At 48.3% G+C, this 27,497-nt stretch overlaps 1 protein-coding gene across 1 annotated transcript in view; it reads right to left on the bottom strand.

The window, feature by feature from the left end:
- Window positions 1-27,497, bottom strand: part of ADGB (androglobin) — a 738,031-nt gene that overhangs the window by 574,823 nt on the left and 135,711 nt on the right. The window contains exons 5-6 of the mRNA XM_030198035.1: window positions 24,846-25,055; window positions 8,826-8,965 (exon numbers count right to left, since the gene is read on the bottom strand). Coding sequence (XP_030053895.1) covers window positions 8,826-8,965; window positions 24,846-25,055 — 350 coding nt within the window. The remainder of the gene's footprint in view (window positions 1-8,825; window positions 8,966-24,845; window positions 25,056-27,497) is intronic.

Raw genomic sequence — 27,497 nt, 5'->3', positions numbered from 1 at the left:
ACATCGTCGCCTTAAACTTGGCCCCCACATGCTGCCTAGGGCCTTCATTATATAGATGTTATGCTTTCCAAATGTGTATTATATTTTGCAGATGGCAAAGACAGAAAAAAACATAGTGTGGGACAATCATACGCTTGAAGTTTTCCCAGATATTAGTGCTGAGACTGTTCTATGGAGAAGAGACTTATGGCAATACAATCAGGCTCTTGTAGAGCGGGGAATTGAGGTGGGCATTTGGTTTCCCACCAAGTTTGTCCTCACTGTGGACGACAAGAGGCAGTTCCTGCAATCGGATAAAGAAATATAAGCTTTCAATAAAAGTTTGGGCTACTCTCAAAAGCAGTGGAAAGAGCCTGTCTGGTCCCTAAAAGTGGGGTTAAGCAACCTGGTGCGCTAAAACGGGCTGTTCGCCTGTCCAGAATGCAGCAGGGATGCCGAGATGATTCATTACCAGGAGGTGGACCTCCCTCATCCGATCACTTAAAGCCTCCTCCGGTGAGCCCACTTCAAGTAGATCCTTCCACTAGACGAGCGTTGGAGGGAGTTTCAGATTCTTCTACATCACAATCCCACCCAGGGGATGAAGAGCATTCCTCTGTTGATGCTGGAGACCAGTCTGATCAAGCCGAAAATGGGAGAGTGGCTGCTCTAGAATCCATAAAACCCTTTTTTTGCAGGGTTTGGAATTGCACATTGTGTTATGCAGATGTTTTATTTTTAGTAATGTTTTGATAATCCAGTGAGAGTTGGAGGGCATGGACATGTTGCTATGTTAATTTTCGAGTTTCCTGATCTGTGATGTGGCTTTAAACTGCTCTATAGTATTCTTTACTGGATTAATGCAGGCTGAGGAGAAGGGGGGCTACCGGGAAAGGGAGGGCTTTGTGTGGTGGTATGAGTGGGGGTGGGGAGAGAGGAAGTGGGGAGAAGGGAGGGGAGAGGCAGGTTAACCCTACTTTGGTACAGAACAGGGATGTGAAGTGGTGGGTAAGGTTTATAGGGACTTGGGGTGATGACTTCATCTAGTGAAATCAAACTAGCCACCTGGAATGTGGTGGCCTTAACAATTGGATATTAGTACAAGCTTCTGCAGCTGACTCCAAAAAGAGAGGTGTAGCGATCCTGATTTGAAAACATGTGCTTTATGTTATATATGGCCAGGGTAGTGATTTCCAGGGGAGAATGGAATGGGTCACTGGTAAATTGGATACATAGGCGGAAACTATTATTAATGTCTACGCCCTTAATGATTATTGTTTTAGTAAGGTGTTAAAGAATCTCAAACAGCACGTGGTGGGAGAACTCATTTTGGTAGGGGATACGAATTGTACCCTAGGCAAGGTGGATCGCTCGCACGGTACCAGTAGAGAGGCACCAACATTCGGCTTCCAAGCCTGTCCTGAACAGAACCAGCCATAGGATTTCAAGAGTAGCACTGTTCAAGGCTTTTCTGCTAAGTTTATAACTTCCCACCCACAAACAGCCCGACTTGTCAGCTCTCACATGAACAGGGTAAGCTGCATGCTCCGCAGCGCCTGTCTTCACAGGCCCAACTTTCTTGAGCAGGAAGTGAAAGAAGTCAGGTCTGTGAAGAGAGATGCCGTGGAGCACGCTGTTTCAGCAGTTTCGTGTCACAGCTGGCAAGTTGGGCTGTCCGTACGAGGGAAGTTATAAACTGAGCAGAAAAGCCTTAGGGAAGGAACCAGCAAAAAGCCCTGAGTTTGGCGTGGCAAAGGAGCGGGGAGCAATATTTTAGGGGTAGCATTTGCCACCTTGTGCCACCCCATAGGGACACCTATATCATTAACTAATGTCCCTAGGAGTTTTGTTATTTTCTCATTAACAAATATATCTACATATTTTCCCGCAGCATAGTAAAAGGACCCCCTAGTGATCTTAAAATTAACTCAGAACCACCTAAATCTCAGGAAATTACTGAAGACCACCACCCTGTTTACGAAGGCCTACCTTCATGACTCAACTTAATTTACCTCTTCCTGTTTCAGCAAATTCCATGGACCCTTACCTTTATTATTCACTCTTCTTATCACTGTTGTTCTTTACGATACCTATACGTTTACTGTTTTTTTTAAATTACATTATTATGTTATTTTACTGAACTATATTACATTGTTATGTTATTTAACTGAACTGTAGTTTGCCCTACGGTCTTGTAAGCCACATTGAGTCTACTACTGGTGGAAAAATGTGAGGTATAAATGTTAAATAAATAAATAAATACTGTGAGGGAGTCTATAAGACACTGCCACTTCTCCTTAAGAACACTCCCTCATAGTGTAAGACCATCTTAAAACCCCTAGTAACATCCAAGGGGGAATTGACACAGGAAGGGGTAGAGTTAGGTTAAGGAGGCCCAGAGGAAAGCAGCGACACCCACTGCAGATGCCTCCACCTCAATGCTGAGAAACTGCAAAGACTACGTCCAGGTAGACCAAGTTCAACTTGGGACCTTGAAGAGTCTTGTGTTTCACCTGGCTCCATGGCCTGCACTCACTCATGTTACTACAAAGCAAATGCTACATACCTGTAGAAGGTATTCTCCGAGGACAGCAGGCTGATTGTTCTCACTGATGGGTGACGTCCACGGCAGCCCCTCCAATCGGAAAACTTCACTAGCAAAGACCTTTGCTAGTCCTCGCGTGTCCATGCGCACCGCGCATGCGCGGCCGTCTTCCCGCCCGAACCGGCTCGTGTTCGTCAGTCCCATATGTAGCAAGACAAAGCAAGGGAAGACACAGCTCCAAAGGGGAGGCGGGCGGGTTTGTGAGAACAATCAGCCTGCTGTCCTCGGAGAATACCTTCTACAGGTATGTAGCATTCGCTTTCTCCGAGGACAAGCAGGCTGCTTGTTCTCACTGATGGGGTATCCCTAGCCCCCAGGCTCACTCAAAACAACAACCATGGTCAATTGGGCCTCGCAACGGCGAGGACATAACTGAGATTGACCTAAAAAAATTTACCAACTAACTGAGAGTGCAGCCTGGAACAGAACAAACATGGGCCTAGGGGGGTGGAGTTGGATTCTAACCCCGAACAGATTCTGAAGCACTGACTGCCCGAACCGACTGTCGCGTCGGGTATCCTGCTGCAGGCAGTAATGAGATGTGAATGTGTGGACAGATGACCACGTCGCAGCTTTGCAAATCTCTTCAATAGTGGCTGACTTCAAGTGGGCTACCGACGCTGCCATGGCTCTAACATTATGAGCCGTGACATGACCCTCAAGAGGCAGCCCAGTCTGGGCGTAAGTGAAGGAAATGCAATCTGCTAGCCAATTGGATATGGTGCGTTTTCCCACAGCCACTCCCCTCCTGTTGGGATCAAAAGAAACAAACAATTGGGCGGACTGTCTGTTGGGCTGTGTCCGCTCCAGATAGAAGGCCAATGCTCTCTTGCAGTCCAATGTGTGCAGCTGACGTTCAGCAGGGCAGGAATGAGGACGGGGAAAGAATGTTGGCAAGACAATTGACTGGTTCAGATGGAACTCCGACACAACCTTTGGCAAGAACTTAGGGTGAGTGCGGAGGACTACTCTGTTATGATGAAATTTGGTGTAAGGGGCCTGGGCTACCAGGGCCTGAAGCTCACTGACTCTACGAGCTGAAGTAACTGCCACCAAGAAAATGACCTTCCAGGTCAAGTACTTCAGATGGCAGGAATTCAGTGGCTCAAAAGGAGGTTTCATCAGCTGGGTGAGAACGACATTGAGATCCCATGACACTGTAGGAGGCTTGACGGGGGGCTTTGACAAAAGCAAACCTCTCATGAAGCGAACAACTAAAGGCTGTCCTGAGATCGGCTTACCTTCCACACGGTAATGGTATGCACTGATTGCACTAAGGTGAACCCTTACAGAGTTGGTCTTGAGACCAGACTCAGACAAGTGCAGAAGGTATTCAAGCAGGGTCTGTGTAGGACAAGAGCGAGGATCTAGGGCCTTGCTGTCACACCAGACGGCAAACCTCCTCCAGAGAAAGAAGTAACTCCTCTTAGTGGAATCTTTCCTGGAAGCAAGCAAGATGCGGGAGACACCCTCTGACAGACCCAAAGAGGCAAAGTCTACGCTCTCAACATCCAGGCCGTGAGACCCAGGGACCGGAGGTTGGGATGCAGAAGCGCCCCTTCGTCCTGCGTGATGAGGGTCGGAAAACACTCCAATCTCCACGGTTCTTCGGAGGACAACTCCAGAAGAAGAGGGAACCAGATCTGACGCGGCCAAAAAGGAGCAATCAGAATCATGGTGCCTTGGTCTTGCTTGAGTTTCAACAAAGTCTTCCCCACCAGAGGTATGGGAGGATAAGCATACAGCAGACCCTCCCCCCAGTCCAGGAGGAAGGCATCCGATGCCAGTCTGCCGTGGGCCTGAAGCCTGGAACAGAACTGAGGGACTTTGTGGTTGGCTCGAGATGCGAAGAGATCTACCAAGGGGTGCCCCACACCTGGAAGATCTGTCGCACTACACGGGAATTGAGCGACGACTCGTGAGGTTGCATAATCCTGCTCAACCTGTCGGCCAGACTGTTGTTTACGCCTGCCAGATATGTGGCTTGGAGCACCATGCCGTGACGGCGAGCCCAGAGCCACATGCTGACGGCTTCCTGACACAGGGGGCGAGATCCGGTGCCCCCCTGCTTGTTGACGTAGTACATGGCAACCTGGTTGTCTGTCTGAATTTGGATAATTTGGTGGGACAGCCGATCTCTGAAAGCCTTCAGAGCGTTCCAGATCGCTCGCAACTCCAGAAGATTGATCTGCAGATCGCGTTCCTGGAGGGACCAGCTTCCTTGGGTGTGAAGCCCATCGACATGAGCTCCCCATCCCAAGAGAGACGCATCCGTGGTCAGCACTTTTTGTGGCTGAGGAATTTGGAAGGGACATCCCAGAGTCAAATTGGACCAAATTGTCCACCAATACAGGGATTCGAGAAAACTCGTGGACAGGTGGATCACGTCTTCTAGACCCCCAGCAGCCTGAAACCACTGGGAAGCTAGGGTCCATTGAGCAGATCTCATGTGAAGGCGAGCCATGGGAGTCACATGAACTGTGGAGGCCATGTGGCCCAGCAATCTCAACATCTGCCGAGCTGTGATCTGCTGGGACGCTCGCACCCGCGAGACGAGGGACAACAAGTTGTTGGCTCTCGTCTCTGGGAGATAGGCGCGAGCCGTCCGAGAATCCAGCAGAGCTCCTATGAATTTGAGTTTCTGCACTGGGAGAAGATGGGACTTTGGGTAATTTATCACAAACCCCAGTAGCTCCAGGAGGCGAATAGTCATCTGCATGGACTGCAGGGCTCCTGCCTCGGATGTGTTCTTCACCAGCCAATCGTCGAGATATGGGAACACGTGTACCCCCAGTCTGCAAAGTGCCGCTGCTACTACAGCCAAGCACTTGGTGAACACTCTGGGCGCAGAGGCGAGCCCAAAGGGTAGCACACAGTACTGGAAGTGACGTGTGCCCAGCTGAAATCGCAGATACTGTCTGTGAGCTGGCAGTATCGGGATGTGTGTGTAGGCATCCTTCAAGTCCAGAGAGCATAGCCAATCGTTTTCCTGAATCATGGGGAGAAGGGTGCCCAGGGAAAGCATCCTGAACTTTTCTTTGACCAGATATTTGTTCAGGGCCCTTAGGTCTAGGATGGGACGCATCCCCCCTGTTTTCTTTTCCACAAGGAAGTACCTGGAATAGAATCCCAGCCCTTCTTGCCCGGATGGCACGGGCTCGACCGCATTGGCGCTGAGAAGGGCGGAGAGTTCCTCTTCAAGTACCTGCTTGTGCTGGAAGCTGTAAGACTGAGCTCCCGGTGGACAATTTGGAGGTTTTGAGGCCAAATGTAGGGTGTATCCGTGCCGGACTATTTGGAGGACCCACTGATCGGAGGTTATGAGAGGCCACCTTAGGTGAAAAGCTTTCAACCTCCCCCCGACTGGTAGGTCGCCCGGCACTGACACTTGGATGTCGGCTATGCTCTGCTGGAGCCAGTCAAAAGCTCGTCCCTTGCTTTTGCTGGGGAGCCGAGGGGCCTTGCTGAGGCGCACGCTGCTGACGAGAGCGAGCGCGCTGGGGCTTAGCCTGGGCCGCAGGCTGTCGAGAAGGAGGATTGTACCTACGCTTGCCAGAAGAGTAGGGAACAGTCTTCCTTCCCCCAAAAAATCTTCTACCTGTAGAGGTAGAGGCTGAAGGCTGCTGGCGGGAGAACTTGTCGAATGCGGTGTCCCGCTGGTGGAGCTGCTCTACCACCTGTTTGACTTTCTCTCCAAAAATATTATCCGCACGGCAAGGCAAGTCCGCAATCCGCTGCTGGATTCTATTCTCCAGGTCGGAGGCATGCAGCCATGAGAGTCTGCGCATCACCACACCTTGAGCAGCGGCCCTGGACGCAACATCAAAGGTGTCATACACCCCTCTGGCCAGGAATTTTCTGCACGCCTTCAGCTGCCTGACCACCTCCTGAAAAGGCTTGGCTTGCTCAGGGGGGAGCTTATCCACCAAGCCCGCCAACTGCCGCACATTGTTCCGCATGTGGATGCTCGTGTAGAGCTGGTAGGACTGAATTTTGGCCACGAGCATAAAAGAATGGTAGGCCTTCCTCCCAAAGGAGTCCAAGGTTCTAGAGTCCTTGCCCGGGGGCGCCGAAGCATGCTCCCTAGAACTCTTGGCCTTCTTTAGGGCCAAATCCACAACTCCAGAGTCGTGAGGCAACTGAGTGCGCATCAGCTCTGGGTCCCCATGGATCCGGTACTGGGACTCGATCTTCTTGGGAATGTGGGGATTAGTTAATGGTTTGGTCCAGTTCGCCAGCAATGTCTTTTTGAGGACATGATGCATGGGTACTGTGGACGCTTCCTTAGGTGGAGAAGGATAGTCCAGGAGCTCAAACATTTCAGCCCTGGGCTCGTCCTCCACAACCACCGGGAAGGGGATGGCCGTAGACATCTCCCGGACAAAGGAAGCGAAAGACAGACTCTCGGGAGGAGAAAGCTGTCTTTCAGGAGAGGGAGTGGGATCAGAAGGAAGACCCTCAGACTCCTCGTCAGAGAAATATCTGATGTCTTCCTCTTCTTCCCACGAGGCCTCACCATCGGTGTCAGACACAAGTTCACGAACCTGTGTCTGCAACCGTGCCCGGCTCGACTCCGTGGAACCACGGCCACGGTGGGAGCGTCGAGAGGTAGACTCCCTCGCCCGCACCGGTGAAGCTCCGTCCGCCGACGTAGTCGGGGAGCCTTCCTGGGAGGCGGCCGCAGTCGGTACCGCGGAGACCTCACCCCGGGCAATGGGCCAGCCGGCGCCTCACTCAACAGTACCGGTGGCGCAAGCACCCCCGGTACCGGAGGGGTAGGGCGCAACAGCTCTCCCAGAATCTCTGGGAGAACGGCCCGGAGACTCTCGTTCAGAGTGGCTACAGAAAAAGGCATAGAAGTCGATGCAGGCGTCGATGTCAGAGTCTGTTCCGGGCGTGGAGGCTGTTCCAGGCTGTCCAGAGTGGAGTGCATCGACACCTCTTGGACAGAGGGTGAGCGGTCCTCTCGGTGCCGATGCCTGCTGGGTGCCGACTCCCTCGGCGACCCAGAGCTCTCGGTGCCGACGCGGGAAGGGGACCGGTGTCGATGCTTCTTCGATTTTTTGGAGCGAAGCACGTCACCGGCGCTTCCCGGCACCGACGAGGAGGACGTAGAATCCTGCCGTCTCTTCCTCGGGGCCGAGACCGAAGAAGGTCGGTCTCGGGGGGGCTGTACCGCAGGAGCCCTCAGGGTAGGGGGAGACCCATCCGAAGGCTCACCGCCACCAGCAGGGGAATGGACAGCCCTCACCTGCACTCCAGACGAAGCGCCACCGTCCGACGACATCAGCAGACGAGCAGGTCTCGACACCACCGACGCCGACGCAGCCTTCCGATGTCGCCCCGATGCAGAGGGCCGATGCCTCGATGCACTCGATGCAATCAGGGGCGAGGATGAAGGTCCGGGCGCTGACGACGTTGATGCACACGATACCCCCGGTGCCGATGCCGACGAAGAGCCCGAGAACAAGATGTTCCACTGGGCTAACCTCGCTACCTGAGTCCGCTTTTGTAAAAGGGAACACAGGCCTGAGGGCGGTGCCCAGCCCCCAGACACTGAAGACACGACGCGTGCCTATCAGTGAGCGAGATTACCCGGGCGCACTGGGTGCACTTCTTGAAGCCGCTGGGAGACTTCGATGTCATGGGCGGAAAAATCATGCCGGCGAGATCAAAAGTCGAAATGGCGAAAATGGCACCGCAAAAATAGGGAGAAGAAAACTTCGACCGAGGCCTAACTAGGGCCTACCCCGACGACGAAAGAAAACTTACCGGGGCGAAAAGCTCGAAATACGGGAAGGGAAAAAACCAAAAGGTCTCCTCCCGAAACACTTCTCTGAATTATTTTCTCTTAAAGAACAAGTCGAAAACGACGCGCGAGGTCAACTTTCCGGGGCACGAACGGCGAAACACGACCGTACCGAGCGCGGACAAAAGAAGACTGACGAATACGAGCCGGTTCGGGCGGGAAGACGGCCGCGCATGCGCGGTGCGCATGGACACGCGAGGACTAGCAAAGGTCTTTGCTAGTGAAGTTTTCCGATTGGAGGGGCTGCCGTGGACGTCACCCATCAGTGAGAACAAGCAACCTGCTTGTCCTCGGAGAACTACATACAAACCCACCGAATCTGAGTTAGAATTACTGAAGTTCCAGCAGGTGGAAAAAAATTTCAAAATCAAATTGACATATGTAAGTACACTTTAGAGGTAAAATTTTAGTTCAAATACTCTCTTAACATACTCAACATTTGCCAGTTTCATGATGGCTTTGCTCAGTATCATTGGCCACAGTTCCATTTCATAGGTTGTAGCTGGAAGCAACAAATAATTGTCTTCACTGAATGGTAGTGTATCATCCACGGTAATCTTGCGCCAACACCCCTAAGGAGGCAAAAAAAAGGAGAGAGAAACAATAAAGCTGAGGGTTGGACAAAAGAACAGTGAGTCAGTGCAGGATATTTATCTCTGCTCCCCAGAGCACTTATATTGTGTTCCTGCAGTGGCATGTCAGAAATTAGTAAAAATCCTAATGAATAGGAAAAGTCAGTAAGATTACAGTTTGGAAGCCAAAGAAAGATATTTCACATGACAGGTAGTGAAATTCCTTACTAATTTGGTAGCCATCATGTTTTATTTCTGACTCAGTTACTCTCACTTATCTATATTATTAACTTGTGATGACTCAACATACTACTTAACCCAAATGATTAGACTAAAGCTCTAATTTGGCTTTCGATATAACATCTGGAAAACATGTTATTAGATAAAAGCATGCACACATTAAAAACAGGCATTTATAACTTACATGGTGACAAAGTTAGAAAGATATTGTTAGTATTCTGTACATTGAACCAAGACATTTTGGGACATATATAGAGAAAATATTAGTCTGTAAATACTCAGATTTGGAGACCAAAAGTCTTTAAAATTAAAATTTCTGAACATGTACAATGCTAAAAATTTGTACACAAATCATTAACCTTCCTATAAGATGAAAATAATTATCCTTTCTTTTGGAAATATACAAAGAAGATTTACCCCCGTTTACTAAGCCTTGCAGCCTAGTAAACAGGGGGGTTAATTTTCTATGAAAAGCCAATATTACCGTAATTTTGTCTGCTGTCACATGATTCATAAATATAAGAACATGCCATTCAATTCACCTTCCCCCTGCAAAATAATATCTTAAATGGATACTAGACACTTACTATTTCTAAATAGAACATTCTTAAGTTTTTAAAGTTTGTTTGAGGACCATCAGAAGGCTTGCTCCAATCACCATTTATATTTATGAGCATCTGCCATAATTCTTCATAGGTCCTTATTAATTTTTTTAATATCTTCAAGACATATTCAAAAGGAGTATTTTAAATATATGAATATATCTAAAAAAATAAACAGTATCTCTCAGGACCATGGAGGCATATAACGAATAGCTACTCTTTTCCCTCTTAGTAAGCAATCTGCTGCTTCCTTCCACATCTTAAGGGTAGTTTTAATAAAAGGATTACTAATTTCTTCTAACCTATGTGCCAACCTTAGCAATAATGGAAAGTGGGGCATCCCCTCGGTGGATCTTTTTGCCGCTCATCTCAAAAATAAGGTCTCTCAGTTCTGCTCCAGACTAAGGTCAGATGGCAGACAAGTGTTGGATACCCTCTTCCTCGATTAAGGGAAGGGTCGCCTGTATTTAATCCCTTTAATAGGAAAAGCTCTGCTGAAACTCAAGCAGAACTGAGATGCCATGATTCTGATCATGACTTACTGGCTGAGACAGTATGATTCCCTCTTCTTCTGGAGTTGTCCTCTGAAGAACCTTAGAGATTAGACTGTTTTTTTTTTTTTAACTCTCATCATGTAGAACAAGGGGTCTCTTCTGCATCCCAACCTCCAATCCCTGACCCTCATGGCTTGGATGTTGAAAGTGTAGAGTGCATCCCTTCAGCTGCCTAAAGGTGTCTCCAAGATCTGCTGGCTTCAAGGAAAAATTTCACCAAGAGATGCTATATTTTTTAAGTGGAGGAGATTTGCGATCTGGTGTGAGAGCAAGGCCCTAGGTCCTCTCTCTTGCCATACAAAAACTGTTTGACTTCCTTCTTCACCTTTCTGAGTATGGTTCACCTCAGCTAGCATAGTGCTTACCATCACTGTGCAGAAGGTAAACCCATTTCTGTACAGCCTCTAGTTGTTCGCTTCATGAGATGTTTGCTGTTGACAAAGCCTCCATCAAACATCTATGTCATGGGACCTGAACATCATCGTCACCCAGCTGATGAAAGCTATTTTTGAGCCACTTGATAAAGGGAAAATTAGGTTCTTACCATGATAATTTTCTTTCCTTTAGTCATAGCAGATGAAGTCATTACGTATGGGTTATGTCCATCAACCAGCAGGGGAGATAGAGAGCACTCAAACTTTCACAGTGCCCTCTTGGCCAGCTAGCTCCACTGCCTCTTCAGTATTTGAAGCTTCCAAAGCAGTATGGCAAACCGCAATGGGAATCACAAGAGCTTTCCTCACAGCGAACGATGGCCCATCACAAGGGCATGAACTCATAAAGGAGGGAATGCACATCCTCCTGGAGGGAATAAACTCATCCTCCTTATTGTAGAAGTGGAGGGGAACACACGCACCTCCTGGAGGGAATCACACATCCTCCCAACACACTGGAGGGAATGAACTCATCCTCCTATTTATAGAACTGGAGGGGAACACACGCGCCACCTGGAGGGAATCAACACATCCTCCAAAAAACATACTGGAGGGAATGAACTCATCCTCCTAAAGTTAAACTGAACATGAATCCTGAAGATTGTTTTCCAACTTTCTCCCAAGGAAGGAACTTCAGGAAATTAGAACAGAACCTGAAAAAACCCAATTTACAGCATACTGACAATCCAACAGGGAGGGCTCATGGCTTCATCTGCTATGACTAAAGGAAAGAAAATTATCATGGTAAGAACCTAATTTTCCCTTCCTTGTCATCAAGCAGATGAAGCCATTACGTATGGGATGTAACAAAGCAATCCCTAGATAGGGTGGGAACAAGCCACACCACGCACTAGCACTTGTGCTCCAAAACGCGCATCCCTCCTGGCAGCCACATCCAGCCTGTAATGTCTGGCAAAGGAGAGCTTAAAAGCCCATGTTGCTGCACTGCATATCTCTTGAAGAGAGAGTGCTCCAGTTTCAGCCCAAGAGGAAGAAATCTCTCTAGTAGAATGCGCCTTAAAGGCTACAGGTGGCACCCGGCCGGCCAGCAGATAAGCTGATAAGATAGTCTCTTTGAGCCAGCGGGCAATAGTGGCCTTAGACGCTGGAGACCCTCTGCGAGAACCTGATAGTAAAACAAACAGATGATCAGAAGACCTGAAAGAGTTAGTAACTCGCAGATACTGCAGCAGAGTCCTGCGCACATCCAAAAGGTGCAGCTGCCCAAAAGATTCTGGAAACTCTTCCTCTGAAAAAGAGGGCAAGAAAATAGGCTGGTTTAGGTGAAACGCTGAAACCACCTTAGGCATAAAGGAAGGCACGGTCCGAACCGTGACTCCTGACTCTGAAAATTGCAGAAATGGGTCTCTACAGGACAGCGCCTGGAGCTCTGACACCCGTCTCGCCGAGGTAATGGCCACCAGAAAAATGGCCTTCAGTGTCAAATCCTTCTCCAATACTCGCCGAAGCGGCTCAAAAGGAGATGCCTGCAGGGCTTTCAAAACTAGCCCCAGGTTCCAAGCTGGACAGGGTGCTCGCACGGGAGGTCGGAGCCGAAGCACCCCTCTAAGAAACCGTGCCACATCTGGGTGAGCAGCCAAAAACACGCCTCCCACCTTACCACGAAGGGAGGCCAACGCTGCCACTTGCACCCGCAGGGAATTATAGGCCAAGCCTTTTTGTACACCTTCCTGCAAAAAGTCCAGAATCGGCGAGACAGGAGCCCGCATTGGTGCAATGGCTCTGGAAGCACACCAAGACTCAAACAGGCACCAAATCCTAGCATAAGCTACGGAAGTGGACCGCTTGCGGGCTTGCAGGAGAGTGGTAATCACTTTATTGGAATAACCTTTATCCCTCAATTGCGCCCTCTCAATAGCCATGCCGTAAGACCAAAGCGGCAGGCGTCCTCCATGGCTACCGGACCCTGAGTCAACAGGTTCGGTACCAGAGGTAACGGCAGAGGAGCCTCCAGGAGCATCTGTCGGAGGTCTGCATACCAAGGTCTCCTTGGCCAATCCGGGGCGATGAGGACCACTTCTCCTGGGTGCAGACGAATCCGCAAGAGCAGGCGCCCTATCAAGGGCCATGGGGGAAACACATAAAGAAGATCCGGAGGCCAGGGTTGAGCCAAGGCATCCAACCCCGCCGAGCGAGGATCTCTCCGTCTGCTGAAGAAGCACGGGACTTTGGCATTGGAACTTGTCGCCATGAGATCCATCACGGGCTTGCCCCATTTGGCACAGATCTGCAGGAATACTTCGTCTGCCAGATTCCATTCTGCTGGATCGATCTGATGCCTGCTCAGATAATCGGCCTGCACATTGCTCTGACCTGCAATATGAACTGCCGACAGACACTGAAGATGCAGCTCGGCCCAGTGGCAAATCAGTTCGGCCTGCGCGGCTAGTGCTCTGCACCTTGTTCCGCCTTGTCGATTTATATAGGCCACTGTTGTCGTGTTGTCCGATATCACTCTGACAGCCAATCCTTCCAGGGTCACTTGAAAAGCCAGAAGCGCCTGAAACACCGCTTTCAACTCTAGGCGGTTGATGGACCACTCCGACTCCTCGGGTGTCCATAGACCCTGGGCATGCTTCCCCTTGCAATGTGCGCCCCAGCCCTTCAGGCTGGCATCCATTACCACCAGGCACCAAATGGGGAGCGTCAGCGGCATTCCTCACCGCAGCATGCTGTCCGAGAGCCACCACTCCATGCTGAGTCGGGCCGCAGGGAGCCAAGTGAGTCTGCATTGGTAATCCTGAGAAATTGGAGACCACCTCTGGAGTAGGGAATACTGTAGCGGTCTCAGGTGCGCTCTCGCCCAGGGTACCACTTCCATCGTGGCTGTCATCGATCCCAGCAGCTGGACAATGTCCCAAGCTCGCGGGCGGGGGCATCCTCAGGAGCAGACGGACCTGATTCTGAAGCTTGCACCGCCTTAGCTCGGGTAGGAACACATAACCCGAGACTGTGTCGAACCTGGCCCACAAAAATTCTAGAGATTGTGAAGGGGTCAGATGACTTTTGGCCATATTGACGACCCAGCCTAGAGATTGCAGTACTGAGACCACTCTGGCTGTAGCTTGTAAGCTCTCTGTTGCAGAGTCTGCTCTGATGAGCCAGTCGTCTAGGTACGGGTGAACCCTGATACCTTCTCGCCTGAGAAAAGCAGCTACTACCACCATCACCTTCGAAACGGTTCGGGGAGCTGTGGCGAGGCCAAAAGGCAAGGCCCTGAACTGGAAATGTTTTCCCAACACCGCAAACCTCAGAAACTTCTGGTGCGGGGGCCAAATCGGAATGTGCAAGTAAGCTTCTTTCAGGTCTAGAGACGTGAGAAACTCTCCTGGCTGAACCGCCGCAATGACGGAGCGCAGGGATTCCATGTGGAAATGCCGCACTCTCAGGGACTTGTTCACTTCTTTTAAGTCCAGAATAGGGCGAAAGGACCCACCTTTTCGCGGCACCACAAAGTAGATGAAGTATCGGCCGCAGCCTTGCTCGGCGGGAGGCACCGGGGTCACCGCCCCTAACTGAATCAGACCTTGTAAAGTCTCCTCCACCGCCGCCCATTTGACGGCAGAACCGCATCGGGACTCCACAAACACGTCTCTTATTGGGGCGTTGAATTCTATTCTGTATCCATCTCCGATCAGGTCCAAAACCCACTGATCTGAGGAAATCTTGGCCCACTCCTCAGCAAAGAGGGAACGTCGTCCTCCGAAGACAGGCATCGAGGAGAGGGCCGGCGCACCATCATTGAGAGGGTCGCCCCTGAACTCCTGGCCTTGAGCCACCAGCTGCGGAACGCTTGTCCGAGCGAAAGGAGTTCCTCTGCTGACCACGGGCACGTGAAGTGAACCCAGCCGAATGCCCCGGGCGGTACCTTCTAGCTTCACGGAAGCGAGGTCTGTACGAGGAGTGGACCGCCTGGCCCTTAGAGGAAGGCCTCTGCCTATCTTCCGGCAAGCGCTGGGGTTTTGGATCACCCAAGCCTTTCACAATTTTCTCCAACTCCTCACCAAATAGGAGAAGTCCTTGAAAAGGCAACTTCACCAACCTTTGCTTAGAGGCCATGTCCGCTGCCCAGTGTCGTAGCCACAGACGACGGCGAGCCGCCACTGCTACTGCCATTTGTTTAGCCGAAGCTCTGACAAGGTCATAAAGGGCATCAGCCAGAAAGGACAAGGCCACCTCCATCCGCGGTGCCACATCCAAGAAGGGCTCCGCTCCATCTCCAGGCTGTGCCACTGCCTGTTGCAGCCAAGCTAGGCAGGCTCTAGCAGCATAACAGCTGCATGCAGACGCCCGAACAGTGAGACCTGCAATTTCAAAGGACCGTTTCAACGCTGTTTCCAGCCTACGGTCTTGAACATCCTTCAGGGCAACCCCTCCTTAAACAGGGAGGGTAGTTCTCTTTGTCACCGCAGTGACTAGGGCATCCACTATAGGCATTTGAAAACGAGCCATATGTCCCTCACGCAGAGGGTATAACTGCCCCATAGCCCTGGAAACTCTCAAAGGTCCCTCGGGGTCAGCCCACTGAGCCGAAACAAGCTCTAGGATGGAGTCATGCAAAGGGAAGGCCTGAGCAGCTTTCTTGGTACTAGCCATCCTGGGATTACCCAAGGAGGCCATGCCACTGTCAGGATCTTCAATCGAGAGGGCCTGCAGGGTATCTGAAATAAGCGCTGGCAGCTCATCACGGTGGAAAATCCTCACCGCGGAGGGATCATCCAGATCCTGTGGTAAATCCGCACCTGACTCTGGTTCCTCAGACCAAGAACGTCTGTCAGAGTTCTCCGAATCCTCACACCCCGACCACGGGGGGGAAAAAGGTGCACCACAATCTGAAGGGGAATTAACCCTTCTGCGCTTATCTTTAGGCCAAGCATCCGGGGAAAAAGCCTCACTGGGCAGACCCAGGCCAGACTCCATCGGGGGGGCAATCAGAGGAGCCTCAGGCGACCCTTGAGGAAGGGCTCTTTTCATCATGTATGCTTTATGCAGCAAAAGCACAAAATCCGGGGAGAAAATCTCACCCTGGGCACCCAAATCCTATCCGGTGCTAGCCACTCCTGAAATAACCTCATCTCGAGGTGCCCCACCCGGCTCAGGTCTCTCCGTGTCCACGGAGGCTGCGCCATGCGGTGTAAGCAAAATGGCGCCCGCTGCCAGCTCAGAGCGGGAAGAAACATCGCTCGCCATGCTCGGGCCGGCTCCTACGCCAATACAGCACGATTTACAGAGCCCTGTTGCTGATTTGCGCTTGCCACAAGTGGAACAGCGCTTAACATTGTCCGCAGCCATTGCCGAAAAAACGGCGGTAAAATCCAAAATGGCGGTTTCACGCCAAAATCGCCCCGATCGCGGGCCCACCCCGGAGGAGTTGGAAAACACTCTTACCTCAAAGGATCTAGTGTACAACTACGATCCTGCTGAAAATCAGGTCAAAAAACCTCTGTTCCAGCGTCTCTGCGTTTAAAAACGCGACGCAACTTTTTTTTTTTTTTTTTTAAGCTGTGAGGAAAGCAGAGGTATTGAAGACTCCGGAGGCTCAGATGAGTGGGAAAGGCAGGGAAAGGGCGAACCTATATGCCTGCATCTACTGTTGGTGGGTAAGGACAGGGAAAACAAGGCAATATGTCCACATCCACAGAGGTATGGGTAAGGCAGGGAAAGGGCTAACCTATGTGCCTTTAAAGTGAAGCTGCTATAGCCTCCAACACCCCGGTTAACAACTGGCAAGCCAGGAACCACCTCCCGGCAGACTTTTCTGGAGCTCGAACAAGCTGCAGCCACCCTGCTAAGGGAGATAGAGAATACTGAAGAGGCAGTGGAGCTAGCTGGCCAAGAGGGCACTGTGAAAGTTTGAGTGCTCCCTATCTCCCCTGCTGGTTGATGGACATAACCCATACGTAATGGCTTCATCTGCTTGATGACAAGGAATGCCATTTGAAGTACCTGACCTGGAAGGTCTTGTTTTTTTAGTGACGGTCACTTCACCTCGCAAACTCAACAAACTTCAAGCCCTAGAAGCTGATCAGCCTTCCACAAAGCTTCATTATAACAGAGCAGTTCTCTGCACCCATCCTGCCTGTCCTCAGAGAAAGTGAAGTTACTCATCTCTAGCAGGTGTTTTCTGAGGACAGCAGGAGAAGTATTCTCACATACTCTCCCACCATCCCTAGGAGCTGCGTGCTTATGCATTTTTATGTAACTGAGGGTCTCACATGAGTACATCGAGCAAAAAGGCACCTGAACATGTGTGGTCAAGGCCTACCAAAGGCTTCAGGAATTTTCTATATGATGGGCAATATCTGACCTGGGGATCTGTCAGCAACAACATTCTTCAATAAGAATACTTGTCCTACTGTCTTTGGAGAACATCTGCTACAGGTGACTAACTTCACTTTCTGTGAGTTCTTCAACATGCTCTGCAGCAAAGCCATACATTTTTATTTATTTTTGTTACATTTGTACCCCACGCTTTCCCACTCATGGTGGGCAATGGAGGGTTAAGTGACTTGCCCAGAGTCACAAGGAGCTGCCTGTGCTGGGAATCAAACTCACTTCCTCAGGACCAAAGTCCACCACCATAACCACGAGGCTACTCCTCCACTCTAGGTAGAAGTCTAGGTAAAATATTCATTTTACATGTAAACACTTTGCCTGCTCATGATACATTCAATCCCCTCCATTTATCCAAATCTGCACTGACATTTCTGAATATTACCTGCAATTCATCTGCTCCAGCTGTTCCTAATCTGCTTCTATTAAGTATCCCCACGTACTTAATGCTCTCTTCAGGCCCATACAAAAGGAAAGGTCTCCTTATGTTTTTTCTCATAGCTTTCTTCAAAATTCACATTAAGTAATTCAGATTTCCCCACATTAATTTTGTAGCCTACTACATAGAAAAATGTCACTGGCAGCTATACTTCTTTAAGATCTTTAACAAAGAGGACAAGTCTAAATGTGGATGACTCAGTGTAAAAATATCATCCGCAAAGGGTAAGGGTAATGTACTTGATATACCATCGTTCTGTGGTACAACCAAAGCTGTTTACCTTTATTATATGCATGTACTTTCTCTGTCCCCAGAGAGATCGCAATCTAAGTTTTTGTACCTGGGGCAATGGAGGGTTAAGTAACTTGTCCAGGGTCACAAGTAGCAAAATTTTATAGGACACCCCTCCCACCTCTGTCCCCATAATATTGGGGTCTGCCCTCATAAAGGTCACCATCAACTCTATGGAATAACAACGGTAAAAGCAGACATTACTGCCTTGAACCTCTCCCTAGGTGTAAGACCTCAGTGTATTATCCATTAACATGAATCTGTGCTTCTGATTGCTGATATAATGCTTGTATTCACACTAAGAACTGACCTACCAGTCCTATCCTCCACATGACCTGAAAGAGAAACTCCCACTCCACGCTATTGAAAGCTTGCTCACCATCTACAGAAAGCAAAGTGGTCAGCTGATGGTCTTGCCGTTTTGATTTTAAAGAGGAGCCTGATCTGAAGCTGGATTTCTTACATTTACAAATGCTGCATCATCGGGCTGGACCCAAATTTGTTTTACCCTTTAATGAAGTTTTTAAGTAAAAGGTTTGCAAATATTAAATATTCTTGCATTAAGCTCAGTAATTTGTCACATGAAACATGATCAACTGGTCTGGATTCTTATCAGTATTTGTCTTTCAGCCTCTATAATGGCAGAAGCGAGGTAAAGGTGTAGTTGTTTTTACCATCTATAGCCAGAGTCAGAGCATCATGGTAAGCAGAGGTAGGGAGAGAGGCACTGACATTTTAGGGGTGCGAAAAGCTGCCAGTGCCTCTGCTGCCATGACGCACTGGTCCTGGTATCTGGGATATGAGAAAGGTCTATTCTTCAGTTTCTCTCTGCTTCCAAAAAATAAAGAATTCAGCATTACTATTATGCACCAAACATTTTTCCAGAAAATATTAGTGAACAAGATTAATTTCCTTAGCTTCCTTACATGGAAGGCCACCTTCTGTTCTACTCATATTTGTTTGAAAGGGAATTAAAAAAATTAGACTGTTTATGCAGGAATCTGTGCCACCAACCTGTGTTGTTTTTGCTGCTATAGACTAATACTGCTACTCCTCTGCATGTTTTCACAATGAACATACATAAAACAATGTTTGCATTCATTCACTGAATGCAGGTATGTCACAAATGTTTATGGTGGGTACCATGAATGCCAGAGAGGCAGGGTGATTGTTAAGGGCTAGTGTGAAACTACTATACATTGCACAGCTGAGTTGCTTTGTGCTTAAAGACACTGTGACTGAAGGGTTTACTGGTGCTATAAAAATTGAAAAAAATTATCCCATGCCACTTCCTGTTATTAACTCTCAACTGACTCCCTCCCTAGACTCTTTAACCTTTATATAATATGTTGCTGGTGCACTAATGATGTAAAAGTCAATGATCTTTTGGGAGAGTCAGGCTAAGGCAAAGAAGCCAGAGATGTTCCTATGCAGAACACAAGAGGAGATATGTACATTATTTGTAAGTATTGCAGTGCTATACGTCCAGGGCAGAAGTGGTCCTGGAGGCACACCTAAACCATAATCAAGATACATAAAAGACAGGTTTGCAAATTCTGGGTCTTCAGTACATACCAAACAATCTCAAGCATATTTTTTATTGATATCCTGAAAACCAGACCAAGGACCCCTGATTCTGCGCAGCAATTGTATACCATGAAGCTGGAAGCCAATAATGATGAGGGGGGAGGGGGAGGCAGTCCTGGCTCTCTCCTCACTGGCTCCCAGCATTGTGAAGTACAACTGCCTGGGTCCTGCAGCATTTGTATATCAGGAGGCTGGGAGTGAATGAGGGAGGATGCTGGCATCCTGCCCTTTCCTTCCCAGTCTGAAGAAGTGAGTGGCTACGGCAGTGGTGGCACACAAAGTGAAAGGAAACCAGGTGGGCTGACCACTTGAAAAAATCAGGCACCTAAATGTCACAGTTCATTAAGTGGCTGCAGCAGGGTGGCACACAAAGTGAAAGGAGACTCAGTGGGGCTGACCAGTTGAAAAACCATGCACCTAAACAGCACAGTCCTTCAAGCAGCTGCACAGCAGTGGCACACAAAGTGAAAGGACACAATCAGTGCACATCTTATTTGGGACAGCTCAATGTGCTTTCTTCATCACCAGCAAGGCATAGGAAATGGCAGTGTCATCACACATATGTAAAGCTCTTTCACTTGCTGAAAGAATAGATGTTGCCAAGAGACTGGATAATAAAAAAAGTCAGGTTTCCATTGCAAAAGAGTATGGTATCCATCCAAGCCAAATCTCAAGCATCTACAAGCAGAAGAACAAGCTTCTAGAGGATTGGCAGACACAACCAATCCTGAAAGAAAACAAAAGAGCTTGCAAAACTGAAAATATAGAAGCTCTTCTTCAATGGTTTTCTCAAGCAAGAAGCCAGCAGTTTCTTGTCACTGATCCCCTGATGATGGAGAAAGTCAATTATTTGGCATAAAATCTTGGCTTGGTTTGGTTCTAATGCAACTGTTGGCTGGTTAAAGCGATAGAAAGTGAGACATAGCATCACGTTCAAGAAACAGCATGGCAAAAAACAAGACACAGACGAGTTAGGTGGTAGAGAGATGGGCAGAAAATTGGGTTCTACTTGGCACCATGAAAAATTACAAACCATGTGACACTTTTAATACAGCTGAAACTGGTCTGTATTGGAGAGCAATTCCAGATGGGACAATGGCATTCAAGCAAGTCAAGGTGACTAGAACAAAAGTGCCAAAGGAAAGACCGACTCATGCAATATGAATGGAAGTGAAAAGTTAGAGCCACTGACAAACAGGAAAAGTAAACAGACACATTGCTTCAAGAACGTGAAACAACTTCCAGTGGCATACTCGGCAAACAATATAATAATGGGCCTAATGTTCAAAGGGCTTATGCTTCTAATTTCAAGAGTTATGCCCATAAATTTATTAGGACAAAGTGCAAAACGTAACACTCAAAAAATTCACTCAACTCCTAAATTTAGGAGCATAAAGCTTGGTGGCAACAGGGGAAGATTTAGGGCAGAGGAAAAAGGTTAGTAGTTTAGCACTGATTTTCAGCACTAGGCTCATAAATTAGGTTAGTAAATCTAGGTAAATGAATGGCAGGCCTAAATTTATAAGCATAGCTTTTAAGCTCCTAAATTAAGATGAATTTCAGCTGAAAACTTAGGAGCATAAATTTTGCTGAAAATAGGGGCACATATTTAAGACTCTAAGGGCCCTGTTTACTTAGGTGCACTAGCGTTTTTAGTGTGCGCTAAAATTATGTTCCTATGGGTGATTTAGCATTTAGTGTGTGCTAATCAGCGTGCGCTAAAAATGCTAGCACACCCTTAGCACTTAGGAGCCAGAAGGGTGCACTTGTTTTTAAAAAGAAGAGGAAGAGTTATTTATTTAGGTTTATTTGTGGGACTTCTTGTGATTAGTTTGCAGTATATTTTGTAGAAAAGGTTTGATGAGTGTTTTATTGCTGATTTAGTGTGTTATGTGTTGTATTATATTGTTTCATGATTAAATGTTTTCATTCTATTCAGCTTTGGATAAAGGTGGATTAAATGTAATAAATGACCTGACAAATTTTGCCATCAAGCTGTTTCAAGAGTTATTACAATCAGGCTCATTTTCGAAAGAGAAGGACGCCCATCTTTCGACACAAATCGGAAGATGGGCGTCCTTCTCACAGGGTCGCCCAAATCGGCCTAATCAAAAGTCGATTTTGGGCGTCCCCAACTGCTTTCCATCGCGGGGACAACCAAAGTTCACAGGGGGCGTGTCGGAGGCATAGCAAAGGCGGGACTTGGGCGTGCCTAACACATGGGCGTCCTCGACCCATAATGGAAAAAAAGGGTGTCCTTGACGAGCAGTTGGACGACTTTACCTGGTCCTGTTTTTCTTACGACCAAGTCACAAAAAGGTGCCCGAACAGACCAGATGACCACCGGAGAGAATCGGGGATGACCTCCCCTTACTCCCCCAGTGGTCCCCCTTCCCACCCTCAAAAACATCTTTAAAAATCTTTTGTGCCAGCCTCAAATGTCATACTTAGGTCCATCACAGCAGTATGCAGGTCCCTGGAGCAGTTTTAGTGGGTGCAGTGCACTTCCGGCAGGCGGACCCAGGCCCATCCCCCCTACCTGTTACACTTGTGGTGGTAAATATGAGCCCTCCAAAACCCACCACAAACCCACTGTACTCACATCTAGCTGCCCCCCTTCACCCGTAAGGGCTATGGTAGTGGTGTACAGTTGTGGGTAGTGGGTTGGGGGGGTTGGGGGGCTCAGCACACAAGGTAAGGGAGCTATGTAATTGGGAGCAATTTCTGAAGTCCACTGCAGTGCCCCCTAGGGTGCCCGGTTGGTGTGCTGGCATGTCAGGAGGACCAGTGCACTATGAATGCTGACTCCTCCCATGACCAAAGGGCTTGCATTTGGTCGTTTCTGAGATGGGTGTCCTTGGTTTCCATTATCGCCAAAAATCAGAAACGACCAAGTCTAGGGACGACCATCTTTAAGGATGACCTAAGTGTCAAGATTTGGGTGTCCCCGACCGTATTAACAAAACAAAAGATGGACGTCCATCTTGTTTCAATAATACAGGTTTCCCCGCCCCTTCACCGGGACGTTTTGCGAGGACATCCTCAGCAAAACTTGGGCGTCCCTTTCAATTATGCCCCTCAATGTAAATTAGTGATGCATATCAAATTTTCTTCACAAATGTGAACAGATTGGTTCAAAATTACAAATTAACACAATTTTCTTATGGAAACAGAAATACCACTCATACAAAGTTTGATTCTTCATACTTTGGGTGAACGATATTCCTGTTTCTATAAGAAAACTATGTTAACCTGTGATTTTGAACCAGTGTGGTTTACATTTGGGAAGAAAATTTGATATGCATCATTGATGTACATTGCATCAACCTCTGAAGCAGCCTGATGGTGAACTATGTCGGGTTGCTTGATGTATGAATAAGAAATGTCTGATATATGAATAAAGGAATTTTAATTCAGAAATGAAGAGTTCTATTTCTTTCTTTCTTTTTTCAATGCACAAATTTTTTTATATAGTTCTGATACTGCATCATGTCATTGCTATTACTAGGATTTATTTTGACCGTCTCCAAGTTTTTCTCACTTATTATATTTTGGGGGCAATTCTACAACTGAGTGACTCCATTTAGGTGCCTTGAGGACTTGCCCTAGGAGCCTATTCTATAACAGAACCTGGGTGTCCAGGTTCCATTAAAGAACATTAGTGTAACCAAGTATTGGCATACCCAATGTTTCCGCGCCCGCAGATACACCAGTCATAGGCCTGATGTAAGTGCAAGCACAGGAATGTGGCACTGATGCGTATAATGACTCAGAAAATATCTCCTACCAACCTTCTTACCCTCCATGCTCTTCCCAACTTCTCCTTTATTGCTCCACCTCCTTACCTATCCCTATCCTTTCTCTCATACCTCTTCTATCCCATTTACTCCTTGTTCATTTGTCCTATCACATACCTCCTTTGTTGATTCTGATAATACAGATTGTATTCTCTTGTTATTATGTAAGACATTGAGCCTGCAATGAGTGGGAAAGCGTGGGGTACAAATGTAATAAATAAATAAATAACTAGCAGCCTCACCCATGCTCCACTCATGTGTAAAACTCCTTCAAAATACACACCATGGGGCCCTTTTACAAAGGCGCGTAGGTGCCTACACGTGTCTAATGCGCATCAAATTGGCACTACCGCGTGCCCCGCATGCCCAAAACACATGGTAGAAAATATTTTCTATTATTACATTTGTACCCCATGCTTTCTCACTCATGGCAGGCTCAATGTGGCTTACATGGGGCAATGGAGGGTTAAGTGACTTGCCCAGAGTTACAAGGAGCTACCTGTGCCTGAAGTGGGAATTGAACTCAGTTCCTCAGGACCAAAGTCCATCACCCTAACCACTAGGCTACTCCTCCACTTCTACTGCATGGTGCTTACTCGGCGGTAATCAGCAGTTTATGCGCACTTTCCACTTACCGCCTGGTTAGCTCATGAGACCTTACCATTAAGTCAATGGGTGGCAGAAAGGTCTCAGCCCAAAAATGGATAAGCGCTGGTTTTAATTTTGCCAAACGTCCATTTTCCCACACAAAAAATGCCTTTTTTTCCAGGTGCGCTGAGCAAATGGATCTGCGTGCATCCAAACCACACGACTACACCAGCACAGGCCACTTTTAGGCGTGCCTTAGTAAAAGGGCCCCTATGTAGCATAAGTGATTTTTGACAGAATAGTACTTAGGTGCCCTGCTGTCGCTTTCGTAGGTAAGTGTACATGTACATGAGTACGTGCTAGTATTCTAGACATTTATGCACACAAGGGATATGTGAATGCGGGCACCTGGATTATAGAATTGCTCTTTTTATACAAATTGTAAATGTCAAGCTACACCTGTTGTTCGCCAACTTGGGAGAATCTCTTCATAAAGATGGTTAGTAAATCCCAATAAATAAATTAAACTGTGCCTCCAATGTGGCCTCTTTTTCTCCATGTAGATTTTCTTGACCAGCTAGTTGAATGGATAAAATGCAACCATTCAGCATGGGGAGGGCATGGATTCTGAAAAGCAAGATTTGTGTAACTCCCAAAGTTACTAATACAAACCTTTTGGAATATTATTCTTGAAGATGTCATTTTTTTTCTAAACAGCATTTTGCTGATCAATTATTTAACACAGATACTGTAAAAATAACTGTTAATAGAATAGAAATTACAATGAAGAACTCAATACGAAAAACAGTACTGGATAATCTTAAAGACTATGGGTTGAGTACCAGTGTCATCAATCCATTGATCATAGAGTAATTAATTTCACAGAGAACTGTGGCGTCAGTAATTAAATATGCTCAGGATGTACAAAGACTGCAATTCTCCATATACACATATTAACAAGCAATCTTTTCAGTTGCAAAGCTCCATCACTTACCATCCAGTAAAGTTTCACCACATATTTTCCATAATTATTGTACTGAGGGACATGCCCTTTAACAGCTTTGCAATGAGCATATATATGCTCCCATGGCTTCCATGTTAGCAGAGATGAATCTACTGTATTGTTTTTATAGTTGTCTGTTAAAACATTCCAGTTAAATGATCTCCAGACTGAATAAATTTCACTTATGAGCCATCTCATCAACTGAAAAAAAAAAGAAAAAAATCATGAAATGCCTGCATGTGATATCACACTGTTCTAATGAAATCAAGTAATTTGCTTTAAGAAAGCCTAGATTTCATTAATTATCATTTATATTTACTGAAATTGTTTACCTGTAATAGATTTTTCTCCATAGACTGCAGGATCAATCAGACACACTAATAGTGACATAGAGGGGCATTTTCGATAGAATGTCTAGAAAGTAAAAGGGTTAAACACGAGCCAGGGTGGGGGGGGGGGGAACGGAGAGGAGGGCTGTCGGGGGGCTGAGGGAGGGCAGGGAGAATTGCTGGGCATGGATGGGAGGGGAGGGGAGGGGGAGAGAAGAGATCGCTGGACAGGAGAGGAGGGGAGGTCAGGGGGAGAGAAGAGATCGCTGGACATGGAGAGGAGGGGAGGGCAGGGGGAGAGAAGAGATCGCTGGACATGGATGGGATGGGAGGGCAGGGGGAGAGATCGCTGGACATGGAGGGCAGGGGGAGAGAAGAGTTCGCTGGACATGGAAAGGAGGGGAGGGCAGGGGGAGAGAAGAGATCGCTGGACATGGAGAGGAGAGGAGGGCAGGGGGAGAGAAGAGATCGTTGGACAGGAGGGGAGGGCAGGGGAGAGAGCAAATTTGCTGGATTAATGGATGAATGGAGGAGAGGGCAGGGGAGAATGGAGAGTTGCTGGACATGGATGGATGGAGGGGAGGGCAGGGCAGGGGAGAGAGGAAAATTGCTGGACCTAGATGGATGAATGGGGGCAGGGGAGAGAGGAAAATTGCTGGATATGGTTGGATGGAGGAGAGGGCAGGGGAAGAGGAGAATTGCTGGACATGGATGGATGAATGGAGTGGGCAGGGGAGAGGAAATTTGTTGGATATGAGTTGATGGAGGAGAGGGCAGGGAAGAATGGAGAGTTGGTGGACATGTATGGATGGAGGGGAGGGAAGTCAGGAAGGAGATGCAAATGGATGGAGGGAAGGGAAGAGAGGAGAAATGCTGGACATGGATGGAGTGGAGGGCAGGGAACAGAGGAAAAATGTTGGACAAGAATGGAGGAAAGGAAAGACAAAGGAAGGAGATGCACATGGATGGAGGAGAAGGGAGAGAGAAGAAATGTTGGGCATGGATGGAGGGGAGGGAAGACAGAGGAAGTAGATGCACATGGATGGAGGGGAGTGAGTGAGGAGAAATGCTGGATATGGATGGAGGCAGTGGTGTGCTGGAGCCGGCTCGCTCTGGCTCGCAAGATCCGGTTGTTAAATTTTGGCCGGACTTGCGAGCCGGTTGTTGGAAAGGGCGAGCCGGCTCTCCCTCCCTCCGCCCTCCGGATCCGGTCCCTCACCGATCCTACCTTGACTATCGAATTCTTCGGGGCAGGCACTGTTGCCTGCCCGCTGCTATCACTGACTTTCCTCCGCCACCTGTTTGCGCTTTAAAAATGGCCGCCGAGACTTCCAGAGGCAGCCTCGCGAGACTTCTGTAAGTCCCGGCGGCCATTTTGAAGCGCGATCGGGCGGCAGAGGAAAGTCAGCGATGGCAGCGGGCAGGCAACACTGCCTGCCCCGAAGAATTTGATGGCCAAGGTAGGGTCGGTGAGGGACCGGATCGGGAGGGAGGGAGGAAGCAAGGGAGAGAAGGGAGCTGCTGGCCATGGGTGGATGGAGGGCAGGGGAGAGAAGGGTCACTGGCCATGGGTGGATGGAGGGCAGGGGAGAGGAGGGTCACTGCTGGCCATGGGTGGATGGAGGGCAGGGGAGAGAAGGGTCACTGGCCATGGGTGGATGGAGGGCAGGGGAGAGGAGGGTCACTGCTGGCCATGGGTGCATGCAGGGCAGGGGAGAGGAGGGTCACTGCTGGCCATGGGTGGATGGAGGGCAGGGGAGAGAAGGGTCACTGGCCATGGGTGCACGCAGGGCAGGGGAGAGAAGGGTCGCTGGCCATGGGTGCATGCAGGGCAGGGGAGAGGAGGGTCACTGCTGGCCATGGGTGGATGGAGGGCAGGGGGAGAGGAGGGGAGAGAGAATAAATGCTGGACATGGATGGAGGGGAGGGAAGAGTGAGGAAGGAGATAAGATAAGGGAAAAGGAAGAGAGGAGAAAAACTGCACATGGATGAAGAAAATAGGCAGAAGCTGAGGACCAGAAATGAAGAAGAAAGGAGGAAAGGAAAGAAATAAATGGAAAGGAAGCCCTGGAAACGGAGTTAAGAGGACAGATAGCAGCAGAATCGGATACTGGGCCAGCATGAGCAGAAAAACAGTCACCAGACAACAAAGGTAGAAAAAATCATTTTATTTGCATTATAGTGTTTGGAATATGATCCCTTTGAGAATCAGGAGCTCAACATTAAAAGTTTATATTTATTTACTTATTTATGGCATTTTATCCCACATTAAACATGAATTAGATTGGAACCTGGGATCATTTAATTTTTTTTT

This window comes from Microcaecilia unicolor, chromosome 3 (genome assembly GCF_901765095.1).
Source record: "Microcaecilia unicolor chromosome 3, aMicUni1.1, whole genome shotgun sequence".
Taxonomy (NCBI): domain Eukaryota; kingdom Metazoa; phylum Chordata; class Amphibia; order Gymnophiona; family Siphonopidae; genus Microcaecilia; species Microcaecilia unicolor.
The sequence above is the reverse complement of the archived record's forward strand: the minus strand, read 5'-3'. Positions and strand labels throughout refer to the sequence as shown.